Source organism: Crotalus tigris, unplaced genomic scaffold (genome assembly GCF_016545835.1).
Source record: "Crotalus tigris isolate CLP2741 ecotype Arizona unplaced genomic scaffold, ASM1654583v1 scf7180000018403.257466, whole genome shotgun sequence".
Classification (NCBI taxonomy): Eukaryota; Metazoa; Chordata; class Lepidosauria; order Squamata; family Viperidae; genus Crotalus; species Crotalus tigris.
The window spans coordinates 183,340-206,813 of record NW_024096986.1 but is presented as its reverse complement, the minus strand read 5'-3'; the positions used below and the strand labels follow the sequence as shown (position 1 = coordinate 206,813).

General features: G+C 49.9%; 1 protein-coding gene across 1 annotated transcript in view; it reads left to right on the top strand.

Annotated features, from left to right (window-relative positions):
- The window catches only part of LOC120311964, a 32,581-nt gene extending 11,053 nt beyond the window's left edge, over positions 1–21,528 (top strand). The window contains exons 4-8 of the mRNA XM_039352093.1: positions 9,674–10,337; positions 10,428–10,481; positions 17,033–17,662; positions 20,452–20,507; positions 20,634–21,528. Coding sequence (XP_039208027.1) covers positions 9,674–10,337; positions 10,428–10,481; positions 17,033–17,662; positions 20,452–20,507; positions 20,634–21,292 — 2,063 coding nt within the window. The 3' untranslated portion in view covers positions 21,293–21,528. The remainder of the gene's footprint in view (positions 1–9,673; positions 10,338–10,427; positions 10,482–17,032; positions 17,663–20,451; positions 20,508–20,633) is intronic.
- Positions 21,529–23,474: the final 1,946 nt, after the last annotated feature.

Genomic DNA, 23,474 nt, shown 5'->3' with positions numbered 1-23,474 from the left:
GAGAGTTGGGAAGGGACCCTGGAGGTCATCCAGCCCAACCCCCCTGCTCCGATGACCAGCCATTCTACATTTAGGTTCTACATTTCGGCAAGAAAAACCAAATGCACAGGTATAGTGTAGGGCAGGGGGGAGGTCAAACTCAATTTCATGGAGGGCCGCACAAGCATTGCGGTTGCCCTTGGGGGGGGGTGCAGCCTACTGGGTGGGCGTGGATGGAGTGGGCGTGGCCTGCTGGGTGGGCGGGGCCAGCTCCACATTGTTCACGTCAAGGGTGCCTGTGGGGGGCCTGGGCAGGAGTGGGACAGATCTGAGGGTCTCTGGCAGAAGAGGGTGGGGGGTCTGGGGCAAGCGCCAAGGCACGGTCTATTTCTTCATCCCTCGCAAAGGGTGACCCCTGCCCAGCGTGCACCCAGGGGGCAGGGCCGACGTGGCGGGGGGGAGGTCCCTTGCTTGTTTCCGGGATGGCTTAGCAGGCCACATGAAACAACTTCGCGGGCCGCATCTGGCCCCCCGGGCCTCGTGTTTGACATGTCTGGTATAGGGGGTTCCTTGCTCAATAGTAGCAACTGGGAGAGGGACCTCGGAGTCCTAGTGCACAGTCATTTAAATATGAGCCAGCCGTGTGCTGCAGCTGCCAGAAAGGCCAACCCAGTGCTGGGCTGCCTCAACAGAGGGATAGAATCAAGATCAGGTGAAGGGTTACTACCACTTTACAAGGCCTTGGTAAGGCCAGCCTTGGAATACGGAATCCAGTTTTGGTCCCCGCGATGTCAAAAAGTTGCTGAGACTCTAGGAAGAGTGCACAAAAGAGCAACAGAGATGATCAGAGGACTGGAGGGTAAAGCATATAAGGAACGGCTGCTGGAATTGGGTATCTCTAGTTTAATGAAGAGAAGGACAAGGGGGGAACAGGATAGCCATGTTCCAATATCTCGCGGGCTGCCCCAAAGAAGAGGGAGTCAAGCTATTCTCAAAAGCACCTGAAGGCAGGACAAGAAGCAACGGATGGAAACTAAGCAAGGAGAGAAGCAACCTAGAACTAAGGAGAAACTTCCTGACAGTGAGAACAATTGACCAGTGGAACAACCTGCCTCCAGCAGCGGTGGATGCTCCAACACTGGAAGTTTTGAAGAAGTGACTGTGTAGAGGTGAGAGACAGGCAAAGGTTGTGTGCAGAACACTGCCCCTCCAAAGCCTGGGTGCCCCTCCTTTCTGCATCTATCTCATTCCTTCACATCACCATAGTGACGTGAAAGTGCGCAGGTCTGTGTGACCCTGCCAGTTTGATAAGGCTGGATGGTGAACAACAAGTTTCCCTGTTTATGGCCTCTAGCTTTTTACTCTTGAGGATTGGTAAAGGATTTTAGCCAATGAAATGCTATTGCCATGCAGTATCTTTTGCTATTTGTAAAACTCTATAAAAACAAATAAAGGCTCCGAGCGGGCGGCCATTTCTTTGCACCCTTCAATGACTAAGGACTGATTACTACAGCTGGCGCCCTCAGCAGGGACATTTTGTTTTGGGACCCCTACGGGAAGAAGCAGCTGCCAACATACTTACCATCGTCTGGAACAGACCCCTAGGTGCATTTCGTCTGAACGAGACCCCTCAGTGAGTAAGTATGGGCTGTAAATTATCTCACCCTCAGCAAAAGCACGTACAAAAGCTCTTGCTACAGAAGTCAGGCCTGGCAATGCTTGAAATGGAAATAAGGAATCTGATTGGGGAGATAGGAAAACAGTGTTCTTTGAATCCTGAGAATAGGACGCTTAGGCTAAAAGATAGAGCATAAATTACATCTTGAACCTTGGGCTTCAGTATAAACATCTAATAGTGTTCAGTCCTGTCAGGCAAGGAAGAAAAAAATGGACCCAAATACTTCAGAAGGGTGGCAATTAACTATCAGCCCCCTTCTGCTTGCAACTAAGTAAAATTTATTTCTCCTAAAAACATCTTTAATTGGATTTTCAGCTTCTTCTGAAGAGGCTAATTCTGTGCTGATTAGTTGAGACATAAATTAAAATGTACTTCCCTCAGAGCAGTCGGAATGCTTTGAAATTCTGCAATGTTAAGTTTAACCCTGTTGTGTTTTGTGTTGTGTGTGTGTGTGTGTGTGGCCACTCAGAACATTATGCTTGGGCTTGGAATGGTGAGAAAAATGGGAGATGATTAGGGCCCTCAAAACCACTTTTTGGTTGAAATCACCTTGTCCTTTTTCACGCTTCTTGCAGGACAAGTTATATGTCCAAATAAATGTTGTTGTAACAGTATTTGTGTATATACGTCTGGGTTGTTCTGTGTTATTCCAAGACTTGGAAGAGGCTCAAAGCCCTCTCTGATAACAACAATACAAAAAGGCCTTGCTAAGAATATACGGTTTGCCTGGAGAAAGTAAGAAATGAAATAATTGCATGTGGAATGGTTTTATGCAAACAGTCAGTATGGAACTGAATGAGTTAATTTGTTGAAGTGTGTGTTAGCCTTCAAAACCCACCCATTTTCTCCTTAACTGTGAAAATAATAGTAAATATTTGTAGGAGAAGAATTTCATGGAGAATGTATGAGAGAATTTATTGAAAAATGCATATGAAGGAGATGAAACTAGTTTTTGGTGGTGAGATTTCTCCCCCCCCCCTCTCTTTCGGCTGGCTGCGTTGCTTAAAGAGCCAGAGACAGGAAGGAGGGGGGGGGGAACTGTTCGCTTAAAACTTTTTTTCCTCTGCTTGGAATTGTAATCTGAGAAGAGTGGAGTGAATCTGAAACTTGACATTCACCTATGCAGTTTCGGCAAATAAATTTTTTACTCCAAAGAGAAACAGTAAATGTTGGACAATATTTTTTAATATCCAACAACCAAAAGGACTAACTGAATTACTTTGTTATAGATTTATACATGTTTAACCTATTTATATAAAAATTGTTTCCATCTGAATGGGCTTTGCTTAAACTGAAGCACCAAAGATACAATTTAATTGGCTTTCAGAAAATATAAAATGATTTAGGATTGCAATAAGTCCCAGAAAAAAATATAGTTGCACAAATTGATGACATCATGAATACTCAATTTGTGGACAGAATTCCACACTTTTGATTTTTCCTACTAGTAAATTACCTAGTGGAGTATTAACTGTAATAGAAGTGCAGAAAGTATATTGAATTGAATAATATTTACTTATCCCACATCCCATCCCAAAATGTTTTATTTTTTATCCAGGTGGTTGCTAAAATGATAACCTTAGGATGCACAAGAGCTTGCCATGGAAAAGGAACTGATTAATTAATATTGTTTTCAAAAATAACTTACCTCTTTAATGTGCTTTAACTGACTATATAGGCTGTATTTCATATCATTTGCCTAAAATGATCTTTAACTTGCTTGTTTAATGACTTTTTCCTTTCCAGTCCAGCCACTGCTTTCTTCCTCTTTCTCCCTTGCCACAAGTTATTGCTTTTTCTGAGGGAGGGTGAACGAGAGGAGCAATTGCTTACAAGGATGATCATACCTGGAAAGTGTCCTATACTGCAATGCAACCCTTATCACAATGCTCAGAATTATTTTAGCTTTTCAAATCTTTTCTCAACAGTCTTTTAATTTAATTTCTGACTCTCATTATTTGTGCCAACTTACTTTTACTTCTTCAGGTGCTTACATCACACCCAGGATTGACCCCAATTTTATGACTTTGTTTTTAAGTTTGCAGCAGCTGCTCCAGAACTGAAAGCATTTATAATTTTGTTTCTCATATATACAATCATTCCTCCCTTCCTGGGCCTAATTTTTTTTTGTATGTCTTTTTTATGTCTGTTATGTGGTTTTGCCTCTAATCAACTATGACAAATGGACGTTATCCATGCTCTCTCTTTTTGGCTTCCTAGAAATGTATATTCATAAATAGGTATTTAGGAACAATTTCCCCCACCTCTACGAGGGGAAACAGCTTCACATGTTATTTTTCATCTCTTTTTTTGGCTGTTTCAACCCTGGGTAAACCCTCTTCCCTAAAAACTGACAATGGGCCAGCCTACTTTTCAGTGGCCTTTTTACAATTTTATACAACCTGAAAATTGTTTTTACTCATGGTCTCCTCTATAATTCCACGGGTCAAGCTATCGTGGAACGTGTTAATCGGTCTTTCAAGGACTGCCTTCACAAACAAATAAAAAAGGACGGATTATCTAGGATACCCAATTTGTCGTGGGTAATACAACAGGTTCAAAAAGTATTATTTACATTACACCAATTGAATATTTCCATTCCAAATTTGACTGCTTATCAGAGACACTTTTAACAGAAAACAAACTTGCCTCCACCTCTGGTATATTATCGGGCATTACCAGACAAAGCATGGTTGGGACCAGTCCCTCTGATCACTTGGGGGCGGGGCTACGCTGCTGTGCTTGCTCCAACAGGACCTTTGCGGATTCCAGCGCGTTGTGATCACCCAGCCAGGGATGTCATGGCACCAGTCCCTGGACCCAGTCCCAGAAATGGCAAGGGTGACTCTACAGATGGCACAGCAAGTAATCCAATCCTGACATGCCAGGCAGCCAGTGACGTGGGGAGATGTAAAGAACTTGATCCCCGAGAACCTGTGCGCTGCCATTTTTGCGGTCTTAACTGCAAATTTCTTATCCATCATTTGTTTATGTCTGATCGTTAACATCTGCCCTTTGACAACGGTAACTGTCCTCCCACTCAAACAATCATTCGAACAACGAATGAAGCCAAATCTAAGATCACTCAAAATGACTTCTTTTGTTTACCTGTAATGTATAACATGGAAAATTTGCTTTCTACATGTTTAGTCTTTGTTTGCACCCCTTCTGCAGTAATTCAAAACTTCACTTACTCTGGGAGGTTATTGCTTTAAAAACCTCACTGTCGTCGCATTGGCTCACCTGCTTTAAATTGCACAGCTTCAATAGAGACTTCCTTTCATTTTGGACATGCTTGGCTACTGCAAGGAGGGTTTTTTACATGTGGTCAAGAAACTTTAAATTATATTCCTGCTAATATTAGTGAAGCGCAATGTTGCCTCAGCCAGCTGATTCCTGTTTTGCTTTCCAAACAACAAGTTCACATGAACCATTCTCCACATGGTGTTACGCTAGACAACACTTGTGACTCTGAGACAACCTTACTTTGTAGCATTGGCTATATCTCTAGTGGGCGTGCCAGGACTTGCTGTTCGTGCTCACCTCAACTTTAATGCTATTACATGAAATTTGGCAAAAACAATTAATACTACTTCTTCAACTATTTCAGCAATCAACCATGAGCTGCAAAATTTGAGAAAAGCTATTTTGCAAAATCATGCTGCAATTGATTATTTGCTTCTGCACCAGCATCTGGGTTGTAAACGTTTTGAGGAAATGTATTGTTTCAATATTTCTGATAATTCATGAACCATCCAGCACCAGATTTATATTTTACACAATTTGGCTTCTGATTTGAAAATTGGTACTTTAGGATCTTTGTGGGTGCTGTTTATGTAATGTATTCTTTCATTTTGCAATATATGTATTAGAGCTTTAAATCCCAGTAAATCCTCTCTCACATTGCCTCAGGGTCATGTTTTGGCCCTATATTAACAACTGCAAGGATGCTCCTTTCCTGATTATAATCCTTTTATTAACCCCCCTTCCGGCGATATTTCGTCTAACAAAACAAAAAAGAGTGAGATGTAGAGGTGAGAGACAGGCAAAGGTCGTGTGCAGAACATTGCCCCTCCAAAGCCTGGGTGCCCCTCCTTCCTGCATCTATCTCATTCCTTCACATCACCATGGCGATGTGAAAGTGTGCAGCTCTGACCTTGTCTGATAAGAGCTAGCTCACATCAACAAGATTCTACTAACTATTCCCTGTTTCTGGCCTCTAGCTTTTTACTCTTGAGGATCGGTAAAGGATTTTAGCCAATGAAATGCTATTGCCATGCAGTATCTTTTGCTATTTGTAAAACTCTATAAAAACAAATAAAGGCTCCGAGCGGGCGGCCATTTCTTTGCACCCTTCAATGACTAAGGACTGATTACTACAGTTAAGTAGTCCAGGTTTTTTTTTTTTTGCTGGCTCCTGTCGTAAAGATCCACCGGCCGTTCAAAGGGCGAGGAGATCCGGCCGAGAGGGGAGAGCAGCCGATCTAGCTGCCAACGGAGATCCCTGATCCCTCTGTCCAGGTGAGACCCCCCCCCGCTCCCCAGAGTGGGCCTGGCTGGGGCAGGAGAAGTGGACCTGGGTGAGGGCAAGGGCTGTTTCTGGGCATCAAGTCGTTCCTCGTTTCTGGGAGAGCCCCCCAACGGGTGGGTGGGAGAGCTGAGACCCTCCTGTTAGGGGAGGGAAAGGGGGGGGGACTTCGCAAGGAGTGGGGCACAGAAACACCTATTCTATTCTATTCTATTCTATTCTATATTCTATATTAAATATTCTATATTCTATATTCTATATTCTATATTCTATTCTATATTCTATTCTATTCTATTTTCTACTCTATTCTATTCTATTCTATTCTATTTTCTATTCTATATTCTGTATTCTATTCTATTCTAGATTCTATTCTATTTTTGTTCTATTTTTATTCTATTTTCTATTCTATATTCTATATTCAATATTCTATTGTATTCTATTCTATATTCTATATTGCATATTGCATATTCTATTGTATTCTATTCTATATTCTATATTAAATATTAAATATTGTATTCTATATTCTATTCTATTCTATTTTGTATTCTATTCTTGATTGTATTCTATTTCTGTTCTATCTTTATTCTATTTTCTATTCTATATTCTATTCTATTTTCTATTTTCTATTCTATTCTATTTTTTATTCTATTTTCTATTCTATATTCTATTCTATATTCTGTATTCTATTCTATTCTATTCTATTCTATTCTATTCTATTCTTCTACTTCATTCCATTATTCTATTCTATTCTATTCTAATTCTTATTCTATATTATTCTATTCTATTTTATCCTCTCCTATTCCTATTCCTATTCCTATTCCTATTCCATATTCTATTCTATTCTATTCTATTCTATTCTATTCTATTCTCTCTACTATTCTAGTATGGGGGGAGGGGGGCTATTCCTCATAATTTGGGGAGGGGTCTTGCTCCTTCTCTGAAGTTTCTGCCGGGTCCTGTCCAGACAGCCAAAAAAAAGGGGAGACCCGGAATGGAGAGCACGGAGGGGACCCCAGCTTCCAACCCCCCTCCCCCAGAACCCCCAATCCCATCTCCCCCCTCCCCTTGGAACTTTCCCAGTGAGATTCCCAATTCTGGCCCTCCTGGAGGGGGGGGTCGGGCTGTGCTGTCTATTCGGGGGAGGGGTGGCAAGAAGCGGAGGGGGGCGAGGGGGGGCTGTCCTTCCTGCAGGATCCGGTTGCAGCGTCCAAAGTGGAATCTTCCTCTTCCCTCTTCTTCCTCCATCCCTGAAAGCCTCTCCGGGGAGAGGGGTGTGTGTGTGTGTGTATTTGTGTGTTGTATTTGTGTGTGTTGTGTGAGTATGTTGTGTGTGTTTGTGTGTCGTGTATGTGTGGTGAGTGTGTGTGTTGTTTGAGTGTGGTGTGAGTGTGGTGTGTGTTGTCTGTTTGTGTGTGTGTGGTTGTGTGTGTTGTGTGTGTGTGAGTGTGTTGTGTGTGTCTGTGTGTTGTGTCTGTGTGGTGTGTGTGTGTTGTTTGAGTGTGGTGTGTGTGTGTTTGAGTGTGGTGTGAGTGTGGTGTGCTTTGTGTGTGTGTGTTGTGTACGTTGTGTGTGTGTTGTGTGTGTATGTGTGTCATGTATGTGTGGGGTGTGGGTGTGTTGTTTGAGTGTGGGGTGTGTTGTGTGTTTGTGGTATGTGTGTGGTTGTGTGTGTGTTGTGTGTGTTTGTGTGTGAGTGCGGGCTGTGTTGTGTGTTGTGTGAGTGTGGTGTGTGTGTGTGTTTGAGTGTGGTGTGAGTGTGGTGTGTGTGTGTGTGTTGTATGAGTGTGGTGTGAGTGTGGTGTGCGTTGTGTGTGTGGTGTGTGTGTGGTTGTGTGTGTGTGTGTATTTTTGTGTTGTGTGAGTATGTTGTGTGTGTGTTGTGTGTGTTTGTGTGTCGTGTATGTGTGGTGTGTGTGTGTTTTTTGAGTGTGGTGTGAGTGTGGTGTGTGTTGTCTGTTTGTGTGTGTGTGGTTGTGTGTGTTGTGTCTGTGTGGTGTGTGTGTGTGTTGTTTGAGTGTGCTGTGAGTGTGGTGTGTGTGTGTTGTTTGAGTGTGGTGTGAGCGTGGTGTGTGTTGTGTGTTTGTGGTGTGTGTGTAGTTGTGTGTGTGTTGTTTGAGTGTGGTGTGAGCGTGGTGTGTGTTGTGTGTTTGTGGTGTGTGTGTAGTTGTGTGTGTGTTGTGAGTGTGAGTGTGGTTTGCGTTGTGTGTGTGTGTGTGTGTGTGGTGTGTGTGTGTGTGTGTGTGTGTGTGTGTGTGCCGTTCCCCCATTCGGCCCCGTGGGGGAGCTGCGGTTCTGCCTGTCTTCTCCAGCCGCCCTTCTGCCGCCGTTGGGGGTCTGCGCGGGACGCCGGAGGAAGGCGTCCCCGTCCCCAAACTCTCGACAGGGCTGCTCTTGGCAAGAAGGACGGGGGGTCCTCGGCTTCCCGGAGCCCCAAACTTATGTTGCTAAGGGAGAAATTGGTTAAGGGAGGTTGCCCAGTTTGATGATGTTTGAGGCCACGGTCACGAAAGGAACTGTTGTAAGACGAGGACTTCCTGGGGAATCACTGTATTGTGAGAGAGGGGAGAACACTCCTGGAGGCGGAGGTCCAGGAAGTCTAGAAAAGGGTCAAGGAAAGGGCTCCAGGAAGAGAGTCCAGGAAGTGGATCCAGGAAGGGGATCCAGAAAAGGGACCCAGAACCGGGCCCAAGAAAGGGGGGGGTCAAGGATGAGGGTCCAGAAAAGGGGCCCAGAATGGGGCTCAAGAAAGGGGTTCAGGAAGAGGATCCAGGAAGTGGGTCTAGAAAAGGGTCCAGAAAAGGGGTCGGAACAGGGCCCAAGAAAGGGGGTCAAGGATGAGGGTCCAGAAAAGGAGTCCACGAAGGGGATCCAGGAAAGGAATCCAGAAAAGGGGTCCAGAATGGAGCCCAAGGAAGGGGATCCAGAAAGAGGATCTGGGAAGCAAGTCCTGGAAAGGGGTCCGGGAAGAGGGTCCAGGAAGGGGGTCCAGAAAAGGATCCAGAAAGGGAGCCAGAACAGGGCCCAAGAAAGGGGGTCAAGGATGAGGGTCCAGAAAAAGAATCCAGGAAGGGGGTTCAGGAAGGGGATCCAGGAAAGGGGGCCAGGAAGGGGTACAAACTCCCTGATGTATCCGTCTCCTGCGTCCGCCAGCCGGTTCGGGAACAGGACGACTCGGCCTCAAGGGCCGTGGGGAGGGGGTGACCCTCTTTGCCCCCCCCCCCAATTCCCGCCTGTGTCTTCTAGGGGGGAACCTCCAAGCGAGGCAGCCTCTCCTTTGGCTCATCCCGTTTCGCCGTTCACGCAGCAACCCCTGAGATTGGCGCTGTGCGACTGGTCTGGAAATGGCTAGAAACCTCCGAGGTAAAGTCTTGGGCCCGGAGGGTGGAGGTGGAGGGGGGTGGGATGGGGTAGGGGCGGGCACAGGGTGCGATGGCCGTACGCTGCTGACCGGGTCCCCGTCTTGTTTCTTCTCCCCTTTGGGATTGCAGGGCCTGATCAGAGGATCGTCCTGGTGGGCAAAACCGGAAGTGGGAAAAGCGCGACGGGAAACACCATCCTGGGAAGCAACCTCTTTGAGTCTAGGCTGAGGTTTTGGTTACCAATAAGCCAAAGGGAGGAGACCCGGTGGAATGGCCGGAAGGTGGTGGTGGTGGATACGCCGGGCTTTTTCGACCCTGGGGTTCCAGAGTCCCAAACTGTGGTGGAGCTCACGGAGTCTATGAAGTTTTGTGCCCCGGGTCCCCACGCTATTCTGTGGGTCATGCGTCTTGGCGGTATCTCCCCCCAGGAGGAGAAGGAGACGCTTCAGCTGGTCAAAGAGGTCTTCGGTCGCAAAGGCAAGAATTACCTGATCCTTTTGTTCACCCACAAGGAGGACCTGGAAGGGGAGACGTTGGAGGAATTCATAGCCCAGAGAGACGTCGCGCTTCGGGAACTGGTGGCCTTGTGTTGGCACCGCTGCCTGGCCTTCAACAACAAGGCCAAAGGGATAGAACGGGTGTTCCAGGTGGCCAAACTGATGAGGATGATCGATCAGCTCGTGTACAAGAACGGGGATGCGACTTGCTACACGGAGGACATGCTGACGGCGGACATAAACCACTTCAAAGAAATGCGTCGCATGCGTGGCGTCTCCTCGTGTCGTCTCCTCTAACGGACGCCGAAAAGCCTCTCTGGTCGATCCTCTGCTCCAAGGGGGAAGCCCTTTCAAAGGCCACAACCCTGCATTTCCCCCCCTTTTAGCTGCAACCCAGCCCACGCCAGGAGATCTCCGAAGAACCCCAAAGTCCGAGATTGGTGGCGGAGTCACCCTGAGCCGATTCCTTCTCCGGAGAACCCACTTCCTCCCTTCAGACGACAGGAGTTTCTTCCAAGGAAGATCCTGCCCCCTCCCTATATCAACTAGCCCCTTCCCCAGCCGAATTCGCTGCCAGCCTACACCCCTGTCCCTTTAGAAGCACAGACTTCTCGGTCGGTCCGTTGAGGTCAACCAGGCCAGGAAACCGCCGAGACGAGAAATATTACGAATTATAAGTCGCAGAATCTTGACAATGTCTCCCGTTCGCTCCGGCTGGTGCCGAAGAACATCAAGGCAAGGAGAGCCTTGAGGTTCTTTCTCACCTTTTCCTGTTTTCCTGAGCGGAATCTCTGCTTTCAGAAGAACTGCCTGGCATCTTCCTTCCTTCCTTCCTTCCTTCCTTCCTTCCTTCCTTCCTTCCTTCCTTCCTTCCTTCCTTTCCTTCTTTCCTTCCTTCCTTCCTTCCTTCAATCCTTCCTTCCTTTTATCCTTCCTTCTTTCCTTCCTTCCTTCCTTCCTTCCTTCCTTCCTTCCTTCCTTCCTTCCTTCCTTCCATGGGCCGACATGGACTCAGTTGGGAGGGCACTTCTGTTTCAACCAAAGCTCCAATTAAATCTCCTCCTTGCTCAGGAAAGAGGCTGTGTGTGGTTTGTTTGACTTTGGAGGAGGGGTGGGTGGGGTGAAGAGCGAGCTGGGAAGAGAAGAGAGTTGGGAAGGGACCCTGGAGGTCATCCAGCCCAACCCCCCTGCTCCGATGACCAGCCATTCTACATTTAGGTTCTACATTTCGGCAAGAAAAACCAAATGCACAGGTATAGTGTAAGGTGGAGGGGTGTGTGTCAAACTCAATTTCATGGAGGGCCGCACAAGCATTGCGGTTGCCCTTGGGGGGGCACGGGTGGGTGCGGCCTACTGGGTGGGTGTGCATGGAGTGGGCGGGGCCTACTGGGTGGGCGGGGCCAGCTCCACATCGTTCGCGTCAAGGGTAACTGTGGGGACCTGGGCAGGAGTGGGACAGATCTGAGGGTCTCTGGCAGAAGAGGGTGGGGGGACCGGGGCAAGCACCAAGGCACGGTCCATTTCTTCATCCCTCGCAAAGGGTGACCCCTGCCCAGCGTGCACCCAGGGGGCGGGGCCGACGCGGCAGGGGGTGGTCCCTCACTTGTTTCCTGGATGGCTTTGCGGGCCACATGAAACCACGTCACGGGCTGCATCCGGCCCCCGGATGCCTTGTGTTTGACCTGTCTGGTATAGGGGGTTCCTTGCTCAATAGTAGCAACTGGGAGAGGGACCTCGGAGTCCTAGTGGACAATCCCTTAAATAGGAGCCAGCCGTGGGCTGCAGCTGCCAAAAAGGCCAACCCAGTGCTGGGCTGCATCAACAGAGGGATAGAATCAAGATCAGGCGAAGGGTTACTACCACTTTACAAGGCCTGGGTAAGGCCAGCCTTGGAATACGGCATCCAGTTTTGGTCCCCGCGATGTCAAAAAGATGTTGAGACTCTAGAAAGAGTGCAGAGAAGAGCAACAAAGATGATCAGGGGACTGGAGGCTGAAACATATAAGGAATGGTTGCTGGAATTGGGGATGTCTAGTTTAATGAAGAGAAGGACGAGGGGGGACAGGATAGCAGTCTTCCAGTATCTCAGGGGCTGCCATAAAGAAGAGGCAGTCAAGCTATTCTCCAAAGCGCCTGAAGGCAGGACAAGAAGCAACGGATGGAAACTCAGCAAGGAGAGAAGCAAATTTGAACTAAGGAGAAACTTCCTGACAGTGAGAACAATTAACCCGTGGAACAACCTGCCTCCAGAAGCGGTGGATGCTCCAACACTGGAAGTTTTTAAGAAGAGACTGGACAGCCGTTTGTCCGAAATGGTATAGGGTTTCCTGTCTGAGCAGGGGGTTGGACTAGATGACCTCCAAGGTCCCTTCCACCTTGATGATGATGATGATGATGATGATGATGATGATGATGATGATACTGGACAGCCATTTGTCTAAAATGGTGTAGGGTTTCCTGCCTGAGCAGAGGGTTGGACTAGATGACCTCCAAGGTCCCTTCCAACTTGATGATGATGATGATGATGATGATGATGATGATGATGATGATGATGATACTGGACAGCCATTTGTCTGAAATGGTATAGGGTTTCCTGCCTGAGCAGAGGGCTGGACTAGGTGACCTCCAAGGTCCCTTCCAAATTTTATTATTACTATTATTATTATTGGATCATCGCACAGTCAGCCAGATGTTCAGACTGGATTTGGCATTTTGTCTACCTATCGAGTCCTTACCCAGGACCTGGGGTAGGCAGATGTGGATGTTTGATGGTATTACAGGTATCGTCGCAGGATGGAAGCAGTTCCTAGCAAGGCCGCCTTTTGCAACTGACTAATGGCGAATTGGTCAATGCCGATGGTGTTCAAGTGATGCTCCAGTTGTTTTGGGATTGCACCCAAGGAGCCTATGACTATTGGTACTACCCTTGCTTGTTACTATTATTATTATTATTATTATTATTATTATTATGAGACTGGACAGCCATTGGTCGGAAATGGTGTAGGTTTTCCTGCCTGAGCAGAGGGTTGGAGTAGATGACCTCCAAAGTCCCTTCCAACATTATTATTATTATTATTATTATTATTATTATTATTATGGGAGAGTGTTAATTGTGAATACACACAGATGGCCTCTCTCTCTTTGGCCACTTACTTGCAGAGTCCTGGGTGGAGGGTCAGGAAAGGACAGCAAGGACAACACCCAACGTCCGAAACCCACCCGAGAGCAAAACGATACCTTTAGGGAACACCAACGTGTGTAGCTCCTTCTGCTCTCTCCCTTCTTATCTGCAAAGTGCCAGACTTCCCGGGTGCAGTCTTTCTCTTACGGGCGTCAGCTTTGCGGGACGGGCGGCTTCTGCAATTACACAGAATAAATACAAGGATTGCTTGTCATTGGGGGGGGGGTCTTCCCTCATTTAGAGGGGTTCCTCTCTATTCGGCTGCGTAAACACGTAAAACTGAACAGGCACCGTCTGGTTTCCTGTGTTGCTTCAACCAGCAAAACCTCAGAACCGGCCTATCAGCGTGAGCAGGGGAACAGAGTGGGAAGGGACCCCAGAGGTCATCCAGTCCAACCCCCTGCTCAAGCAGGAGACCCTTCCAGAATCATAAGAGAACAGAGTGGGAAGGGACCCCGGAGGTCATCCAGTCCAACCCCCTGCTCGAGGAGAAGACCCTTCCAGAATCATAAGAGGAACAGAGCTGGAAGGGACCCCGGAGGTCATCTAGCCCAACCCCCTGCTCGAGCAGGAGACCCTTAGAAAATAGTAGAAAGACAGAGCCGGAAGGGACCTCCCTTCCAACTCTTGTTATTCTCTGTTTCTGTAAAGGGTCTCCCTGGTCAAGCAGGGGGCTGGACTAGATGACCTCCGAGGTCCCTTCCGCTCTTGTTATTCTGTGATTCTCTCAGGGTCTCTGGCTGGAGCAGGGGGCTGGACTAGATGACCTCCGAGGTCCCTTCCAACTCTTGTTGTTTTTTGATTCTGTCAGGGTCTCCGGCTGGAGCAGGGGGCTGGGCTAGATGACCTCCGAGGTCCCTTCCAACTCTTGTTATTCTCTGATTCTCTCAGGGTCTCCGGCTGGAGCAGGGGGCTGGGCTAGTTGACCTCCGAGGTCCCTTCCAATTCTTGTGATTCTGTGACTCTGTCGGGGTCTCCTGCTCGAGCGGGGGGGGGTCGGTCTGGATGACCTCCGAGGCTCCTTCCCGCTCCGTTCCGATGGAAAGGCTGCTGGGGGGGAGGCGGGGAGGGGGAGGGGCGCCCTGCAAAGCAAAGAGCAGAGGAAGCGAGCCTGGTTTTTGCACCGGGGGGGGGGGCTCTTCTTTTCGATCACGTGATTTCCAGGCAGCGCCGCCGCCGAGAGACTTTCGCTTTCGTCCGCTCTTTGGCTCTCCCCTTACACGGAGCGACAGAGCTGGAAGGGGCCTCGGAGGTCATCCAGTCCAACCCCCGGCTCGAGCAGGTGACCCTGACAGAATCCTAGAAGGAGAGTTGGAAGGGTCCCCGGAGGTCATCTAGCCCAACCGCCTGCTCGAGCAGTAGAAAACAACAGAGTGACAGAGCTGGAGGGGACCTCGGAGGTCATCTAGTCCAACCCGCTATTCAGAGGCGGCTTCTTTCCCGGGAGGGGAGGGGGAGGGAGGGAGGGGAGGGGAGGGGGCCGGCCTCCAGTTAAGGGGGGGAGAGAGGTGGGTAAGGGTCGCCGATGGGGCGGAGAGACTGGGGGAGGGGAGGGGCGCTCTGGGGAGAAAAAGCGGAGTCTTCCAAGAAGAGTCTGGACCGCCTTTTGTCCGGAATCTCCAGCTCGAGCCGGGGGGGGTCGACTAGATGACCTCTACGATCCCTTCCAACTGTTATTTTGCCGGTCTCTAAGAGTCGCCTGCTCTAGCAGGGGGGGTGGACTAAATGACCTCCGAGGTGCCTCCCTACTCTCTTATTTTGTATTTTGCTGCTTCAGCCGGGGGCTAGACTAGATGACCTCCAAGATCCCTCCCAACGCTGTCCCTCTATGATTCTGTCAGGGTCTCCTGCTCGAGTAGCGGGGCTGGACTGGATGACCTCCGACGTCCCTTCCTACTCGCCTATTTTGTAAGGGTCTCCCTGCTTGAGCAAACGGTTGTACTAGATGACCTCCGAGGTCCCTTCCCACTCCATTATTCGATGACTCCGTACGGGTCTCCTGCTCAAGCAGGGGGCTCGACTAGAAGAGCTCTAAGAGACCTTCCAACTGTCATTTTGCGGTTCTGTAACGGTGTCCTGCTCTAGCGGGGGGGTGGACTAGATGACCTCCGAGGTGCCCTCCTACTCTCTTATTTCGTGAGGGTCTCCTGCTGGAGCCGGGGGATGGACCAGATGACCTCCAAGGTCCCTTCCAGCTGTGTAATTCTCTAAGAGACCTTCCAACTGTTATTTTGCCATTCGGTAACGTTGTCCTGCTCTAGCGGGGGTGGGGGGGTGGGGGTGGACTAGATGACCTCCGAGGTGCCCTCCTACTCTCTCATGTCGTGAGGGTCTCCTGCTGGAGCCGGGGGTTGGACCAGATGACCTCCAAGGTCCCTTCCAGCCGTGCAATTCTCTGAGGGTCTCCTGCTCGAGCAGGGGGTTGGGCTGGATGACCTCCAAGGTCCCTTCCAGCTCTGTTCCGATGGAAAGGCTGCTGGGAGGAGGCGGGGGGGGGAAGGGGAGAAGGGGGGGAGGCGACCCAGCCCGAAGCGGCCGTTGTGCGATTATTAAACCCGGAGGAAAAAATAGCCCGTTTCCTGTGGCTGGTCGGGGGGGAGCGGGAGGGGGGAGGAGGGGGTCGTTCTGGCTCTCGCTTTCCTTTCGATCACGTGATTTCCAGGCAGCGCCGCCGCCCGGAGACTTTCGCTTTCCTCCGCTATTCAGATGCAGCTTCCTTCCCGAGGGGGGGAGGGAGGGAGGGGAGGGGCGGGGCCTCCAGTTAGGGGGGAGGGAGAGAGGTGGGGAAGGGTCGCAGCTGGGGTGGCCCAAAGGCAAGGGGGAGACTTGCGGGGGGGGTGGGCGGGCTCCGAGGAGAAAAAGAGGAGGCTTTCAATCTGAGTCCGGAACCGCCGTTTGTGCGGAAATCTCCCGCTGGAGCCGGGGGTTGGACTAGAAGACCTCCAGGGTCCCTTCCAGCTCTGCCTTTCTAGGATTCTATCTGGGTCTCCTGCTCGATCGGACTGTTGGACTAGATAGCCTCCGAGGTCCCTTGTGTAACTCATTCTAGGATTCTGCGAGGGTCTCCTGCTGGAGCAGGGGGTTGGACTAGATGACCTCCGAGGTCCCTTCTGTAACTTATTCTAGGATTCTGCGAGGGTCCCCTGCTGGAGCAGGGCGTTGGACTAGATGGCCTCCGAGGTCCCTTCCGACTCTCCTTCTAGGATTGTGTCCGGGTCTCCTGCTCCAGCAGGGGGTTGGACTAGATGGCCTCCGAGGTCCCTTCCAACTGTCCTAGGATTCTGTCTCCTGCTCCATCAGGGGGTTGGACTAGATGACCTCCGAGGTCCCTTCTGTAACTCAATGTATGATTCTGCGAGGGTCCTCTGCTGGAGCAGGGGGTTGGAGTAGATGGCCTCCGAGGTCCCTTCTGTAACTCATTCTAGGATTCTGGGAGGGTCTCCTGCTGGAGCAGGGGGTTGGACTAGATGGCCTCCGAGGTCCCTTCTGTAACTCAATGTACGATTCTGCGAGGGTCCTCTGCTGGAGCAGGGGGTTGGACTAGATGACCTCCGAGGTCCCTTCTGTAACTCAGTCTAGGATTCTGGGAGGGTCCCCTGCTGCAGCAGGGGGTTGGACTAGATGACCTCCGAGGTCCCTTCTGTAAGTCATTCTGTGATTCTGCGAGGGTCTCCTGCTGGAGCAGGGGTTTGGACTAGATGGCCTCTGAGGTCCCTTCTGTAAGTCATTCTGTGATTTTGCGAGGGTCCCCTGCTGCAGCAGGGGGTTGGACTAGATGGCCTCCGAGGTCCCTTCCGACTCTCCTTCTAGGATTCTGTCCGGGTCTCCTGCTCCAGCAGGGGGTTGGGCTCGGATCGTCCACCATGACCGGAAGCTGGGACCACTCCCTCCCTCCCTAACTCCCTCCCTCCCTCCCCTGCTGGCCAGCTGCCAATCAACGTCTTCGGAGCGATCGCCGGGTGGATCCCGGAGCAGGAAGCCAAAAGGGAAAGCGAGGCACAGCGAAGAGGGGATGGGAAGACACACACACACACACACACACACACACACACACACACACACCCTTGTCCCTCCCGCGCCCAGGTGGGGTTCGGACAAGATCCCAGGTGGGTGGCTGCGTTTGACGCCCCCGGTTGCTTCCTGGGATCCACCGGCGGCTCAGCTGGAAGATCCGAAGATCTCTCCGCCTTTCGGGCGGCCGTGGAGCTCTTCTCCGGCCTGGCGGGGCTGCCTGCTTGGGATCCCAGATCCAGACTTCCCTCGGGATCTGCTTCCCGGCCCTCCCTGTCGGGGGATCTCCCCCCTCCCGCTGAGGTTCCCCTTTCCCCGTGGTCAAGGATCCACCCGCCGTTCAAAGGGCGAGGAGATCCGGCCGAGAGGCGGCCCGGGAGAGCAGCGGATCCAGCCGCCGAAGGGGATCAATCGGATCCCTCCGTCCAGGTGAGACGCCCTCCCCTCCCCAGAAGCGCCAAGAGGGGGCCTGGCTGGGGCAGGAGAAGTGGGCGAAAGGCGAAGGGCTCTTCCGAGGGCATCCAGTCGGTCCTCGTTTCTGGGAGAGCCCCCCCGCCCAACGGGTGGGTGGGAGAGCCGAGACCCTCGTGTTAGGGGAGGGAAAGGGAGGGGAGAGGCTGTCAGAGGGGGAGGGGGGGAGGGAGGGAGGGGGCTCAACGGGTGGAGCTGGATAGCCGAGATCCTAAGGCGGGGAAGCGGAGGGCTGAATCCCTCGGGATCCCCTCCCTCCGTCTCTGCAAAGGAAGGCCGAGGAAGGAGGGGGAGGGAGAGGGAGGGGGCTTCCCAACAGGTGGGGGCACAGAAGCACCTCTTCTCTTCTCTTCTCTTATTCTCTTCTCTTCTCTTTCTCTTCTCTTCTCTCCTCTTCTCTTCCATATTTTCTATTCTATTCTATTCTATTCTATTCTTCTCTCCTCTTCTCTTCTCTCCTCTTCTCTTCTCTTCTCTTCTATATTCTTCATTCCATTCCATTTTCCATTCTCTCTTCTCTTCTCTTCTCTTCCATATTTTCTATTCTATTCTATTCTATTCAATTTTCTATTCTATTCTGTTCTATTCTATTCTATTCTATTCTATTCTATTCTATTTTATTCTTCTATTCTATTATTCTACTCCATTCCATTCAATTTTCTATTCTATTCTGTTCTATTCTACTCTATTCTTCTCTTCTTCTCTTCTCTTCTCTTCCATATTTTCTATTCTATTCTATTCTATTCAATTTTCTATTCTATTCTGTTCTATTCTATTCTATTCTATTCTATTTTATTCTTCTATTCTATTATTCTACTCCATTCCATTCAATTTTCTATTCTATTCTGTTCTATTCTACTCTATTCTTCTCTCTTCTCTTCTCTTCTCTTCCATATTTTCTATTCTATTCTATTCTATTCTATTTTATTCTTCTATTCTATTATTCTACTCCATTCCATTCAATTTTCTATTCTATTCTGTTCTATTCTACTCTATTCTTCTCTTCTTCTCTTCTCTTCTCTTCCATATTTTCTATTCTATTCTACTCCATTCCATTCAATTTTCTATTCTGTTCTATTCTATTCTATTCTATTCTATTCTATTCTATTCTATTCTATTCTATTCTATTATTCTACTCCATTCCATTCAATTTTCTATTCTATTCTATTCTATTCTATTCTATTCTATTCTATTCTATTCTATTCTATTCTATTCTTCTATTCTATTATTCTACTCCATTCCATTCAATTTTCTATTCTATTCTATTCTATTCTATTCTACTCTATTCTTCTATTCTTCTCTTCTCTTCTCTTCTCTTCCATATTTTCTATTCTGTTCTATTCTATTCTATTCTATTCTATTGTATTCTATTCTACTCCATTCTATTCAATTTTCTATTCTGTTCTATTCTATTCTATTCTATTCTATTCTATTCTATTCTATTCTACTCTATTCTTCTCTTCTTCTCTTCTCTTCCATATTTTCTATTCTATTCTATTCTATTCTATTCTATTCTATTCTATTCTATTCTATTCTATTCTATTCTATTCTATTGTATTCTATTCTACTCCATTCCATTCAATTTTCTATTCTATTCTATTCAATCTATTCTATTCTATTCTATTCTATTCTATTCTATTCTATTCTATTCTATTCTATTCTATTCTATTCTATTCTATTCTTCTATTCTAATTCTATTATTCTACTCCATTCTATTCAATTTTCTATTCTATTCTATTCTATTCTATTCTATTCTATTCTATTCTATTCCATTCCATATTTTCTAGTCTATTCTATTGTTCTGTTCTATTCTCTTAATTCTCTATTCTATTATATTCCTTTTCTATATTCTATTATATTCTATTCTTCATTCCTCTATTCTATTCTAGACAGTCACTTGTCTGAGACAGTATAGGACCTAGTTTCTCCTGCTCGAGCGGGGAGGCTGGACTAGATGACCTCCAAGGTCCCTTCCGGCTCTATTCTACTCTACCTCTGCCCAGCCCAGAAACTTCTGCCGCCTTTGGGGGTCTGCGCGGGATGCCGGAGGAAGGCGTCCCTCTCCCCCAAACTCTCGACAGGGCTGGTCTGGGCAAGAAGGACGGGGGGTCCTCGGCTTACCGGCCATAACTGAGGCCCAAGTTTACATTGCTAAGGGAGAAATTGGTCAAGGGAGGCTGCCCAATTGGATGACGTTTGAGGCCGCGGTCACGAAAGGGCGTGTCGTAAGACGAGGACTTCCTGGGGAATCGCTGTATGGTTGCGAGAGAGGGCAACACTCCTGGAGGAGGGAGGGAGGGGGTCTGGGAAAGGGGTCCAGAAAAGGGGTCCAGGAAAGGAGTCAAGGAAGAGGGTCTGGGAAAAGGATCAAGGAAGAGAGTCCAGGAAGAGGGTCCACAAAAGGTTTCCAGAAAGGGGGTCCAGGAAGAGGGTCTGGGAAAGGGCTCCAGGAAGAATGTCCCGGAATGTCCCAATAAAGGGGTCAAGGATGGGGGTCCAGGAAGAGAGTCCAGGAAGGGGGTCCGGGAAGGGGTGCAAACTGTCTCCTAGGACAGTTCACTGGGGTGTCACCCAGTCTCCCGCGTCCCCCAGCCGGTTCGGGAACAGGACGACTCGGCCTCAAGGGCCGGGGGGGAGGGGGGGACCCTCTTTGGCCCCCCCCCCAATTCCCGCCTGTGTCTTCTAGGGGGGAACCTCCGAGCGAGACAGCCTCTCCTTGGGCTCATCCTCTTTCGCTGTTCACGCAGCAACCCCCGAGATTGGCGCTGTGCGACTTGTCCAGAAATGGCTGGAAGCTTCCGAGGTAAAGTCTTGGGCCCGGGGGGGGGTGGCGGGGGGGTGGGATGGGGTAGGGGCGGGAACAGGGTGCGATGGCCGTACGCTGCCGACCGAGTCACCGTCTTCTTTCTTCTCCCCTTTGGGGTTGCAGGGCCTGATCAGAGGATCGTCCTGGTGGGCAGCACCGGAAGTGGGAAAAGCGCGACGGGAAACACCATCCTGGGAAGCAACGTCTTTGAGTCTAGGTGGTGTTATAGGTCACCAACAAAGACTTGCCAAAGGGAGGAGAGCCTGTGGAATGGCCGGAAGGTGGTGGTGGTGGATACGCCGGGCTTTTTCGACCCTGGGGTTCCAGAGTCCCAAACTGTGACGGAGCTCGTGAAGTCTATGAAGTTTTGCACCCCGGGTCCCCACGCTATTCTGTGCGTCCTGCGTCCTGGCTGTTGGACGCAGGAGGAGAAGGAGAGGCTTCAGCTGGTCAAAGAGGTGTTCGGTCGCAAAGGCAAGAATTACCTGATCCTTTTGTTCACCCGCAAGGAGGACCTGGAAGGGGAGACGCTGGAGGAGTTCATATCCCAGAGAGACGTCGCGCTTCGGGAACTGGTGGCCCACTGTGGGCACCGCTGCCTGGCCTTCAACAACAAGGCCAAAGGAGAAGAACGGGAGGCTCAGGTGGCCGAACTGATGCGGATGATCGATCAGCTCGTGTACAAGAACGGGGATGCGACTTGCTACACGGAGGACATGCTGACGGCGGACATAAACCACTTCAAAGAAAGGCGTGGCCTCTCCTCGTGTCGTCTCCTCTAACGGACGCCGAAAAGCCTCTCTGCTCCAAGGCGGTAGCCCTGTCCAAGGCCACAACCCTGCATTTCCCCCCCTTTTAGTTGCAACCCAGCCCTCGCCAGGAGACCTCCGAAGAACCCCAAAGTCCGAGATAGGTGGCGGAGTCACCCTGAGCCGATTCCTTCTCCGGAGAACCCACTTCCTCCCCTCAGATGACAGGAGTTTCTTCCAAGGGCAGAGGAAGATCCCGCCCCCTCCCCATATCAACTAGCCAGCCCCCCCAGCCGAATTTGCTCCCAGCCTGCACCCCTGTCCCTTTAGAAGCACAGACTCTTTGGGGCTTCCCCGTCGGTCCGTCCGTTGAGGTCGAGCAGGACAGGAAACCGCCGAGACGAAAAATATTATGAATTATAAGTCGCAGAATCTTGACAACGTCTCCCGTTCGCTCCGGCTGGTGCCGAAGACCATCAAGGCAAGGAGAGCCTTGAGGTTTTTTCTCACTTTTCTCGTTTTCCTGAGCGGAATCTCTGTTTTTGGAACGGTTGCCTGGCATCTTCCTTCCTTCCTTTTCCTTCCTTCCTTCCTTCCTTCCTTCCTTCCTTCCTTCCTTCCTTCCTTCCTTCCTTCTTTCCTTCCTTCCTTCCATCCTTCCATCTTTCCTTCCTTCCTTCCTTCCTTCCTTCCTTCCTTCCTTCCTTCCTTCCTTCCTTCCTTCCTTCCTTCCTTCCTTCTTTCCTTCCTTCCATCCTTCCTTCCTTCCTTCCTTCCTTCCTTCCTTCCTTCCTTCCTTCCTTCCTTCCTGCCTTCCATGGGCCGACATGGACTCACTGGGAGGGCACTTCTGTTTCAACCAAAGCTCCAATTAAATCTCCTCCTTGCTTAGGAAAGAGGCTGTGTGTGGTTTGTTTGACTTTGGAGGAGGGGTGGGTGGGGTGAAGAGCGAGCTGGGAAAAGAAGAGAGTTGGGAAGGGACCCTGGAGGTCATCCAGCCCAACCCCCCTGCTCCGATGACCAGCCATTCTACATTTAGGTTCTACATTTCGGCAAGAAAAACCAAATGCAGAGGTATAGTATAGGGCGGGGGGTGGGCTGTCAAACTCAATTTCATGGAGGGCCGCATCAGCATTGCGGTTGCCCTTGGGGGGGCCGGGTGGGTGCAGCTTACTGGGTGGGTGTGCATGGAGTGGGCGTGGCCTACTGGGTGGGCCGGGCCAACTCCACATCGTTCGCGTCAAGGGTGCCTGTGGGGGGCCTGGGCAGGAGTGGGACAGATCTGAGGGTCTCTGGCAGAAGAGGGTGGGGGGACCGGGGCAAGCGCCAAGGCACGGTCCATTTCTTCATCCCTCGCAAAGGGTGACCCCTGCCCAGCATGCACCCAGGGGGCGGGGCCCACACGGCAGGGGGCGGTCCCTTGCTTGTTTCCGGGATGGCTTTGCGGGCCACATGAAACCACTTCACGGGCTGCATCCGGCCCCCGGATGCCTCGTGTTTGACGTGTCTGGTATGGGGGTTCCTTGCTCACTAGTTGCAACTGGGAGAGGGACCTCGGAGTCCTAGTGGACAATCCCTTAAATAGGAGCCAGCCGTGGGCTGCAGCTGCCAAAAAGGCCAACCCAGTGCTGGGCTGCGTCAACAGAGGGATAGAATCAAGATCAGGCGAAGGGTTACTACCACTTTACAAGGCCTTGGTAAGGCCAGCCTTGGAATACGGCATCCAGTTTTGGTCCCCGCGATGTCAAAAAGATGCCGAGACTCTAGAAAGAGTGCAGAGAAGAGCAACAAAGATTATCAGGGGACTGGAGGCTAAAGCATACAAGGAACGGTTGCTGGAATTGGGTCTGTCTAGTTTAACGAAGAGAAGGACAAGGGGGGACAGGATAGCAGTCTTCCAGTATCTCAGGGGCTGCCATAAAGAAGAGGCAGTCAAGCTATTCTCCAAAGCGCCTGAAGGCAGGACAAGAAGCAACGGATGGAAACTCAGCAAGGAGAGAAGCAACTTAGAACTAAGGAGAAACTTCCTGACAGTGAGAACAATTAACCCGTGGAACAACCTGCCTCCAGAAGCGGTGGATGCTCCAACACTGGAAGTTTTGAAGAAGAGACTGGACGGCCATTTGTCCGAAACGGTGTAGGGTTTCCTGCCTGAGCAGGGGGTTGGACTACATGACCTCCAAGGTCCCTTCCAACTTTATTATTATTATTATTA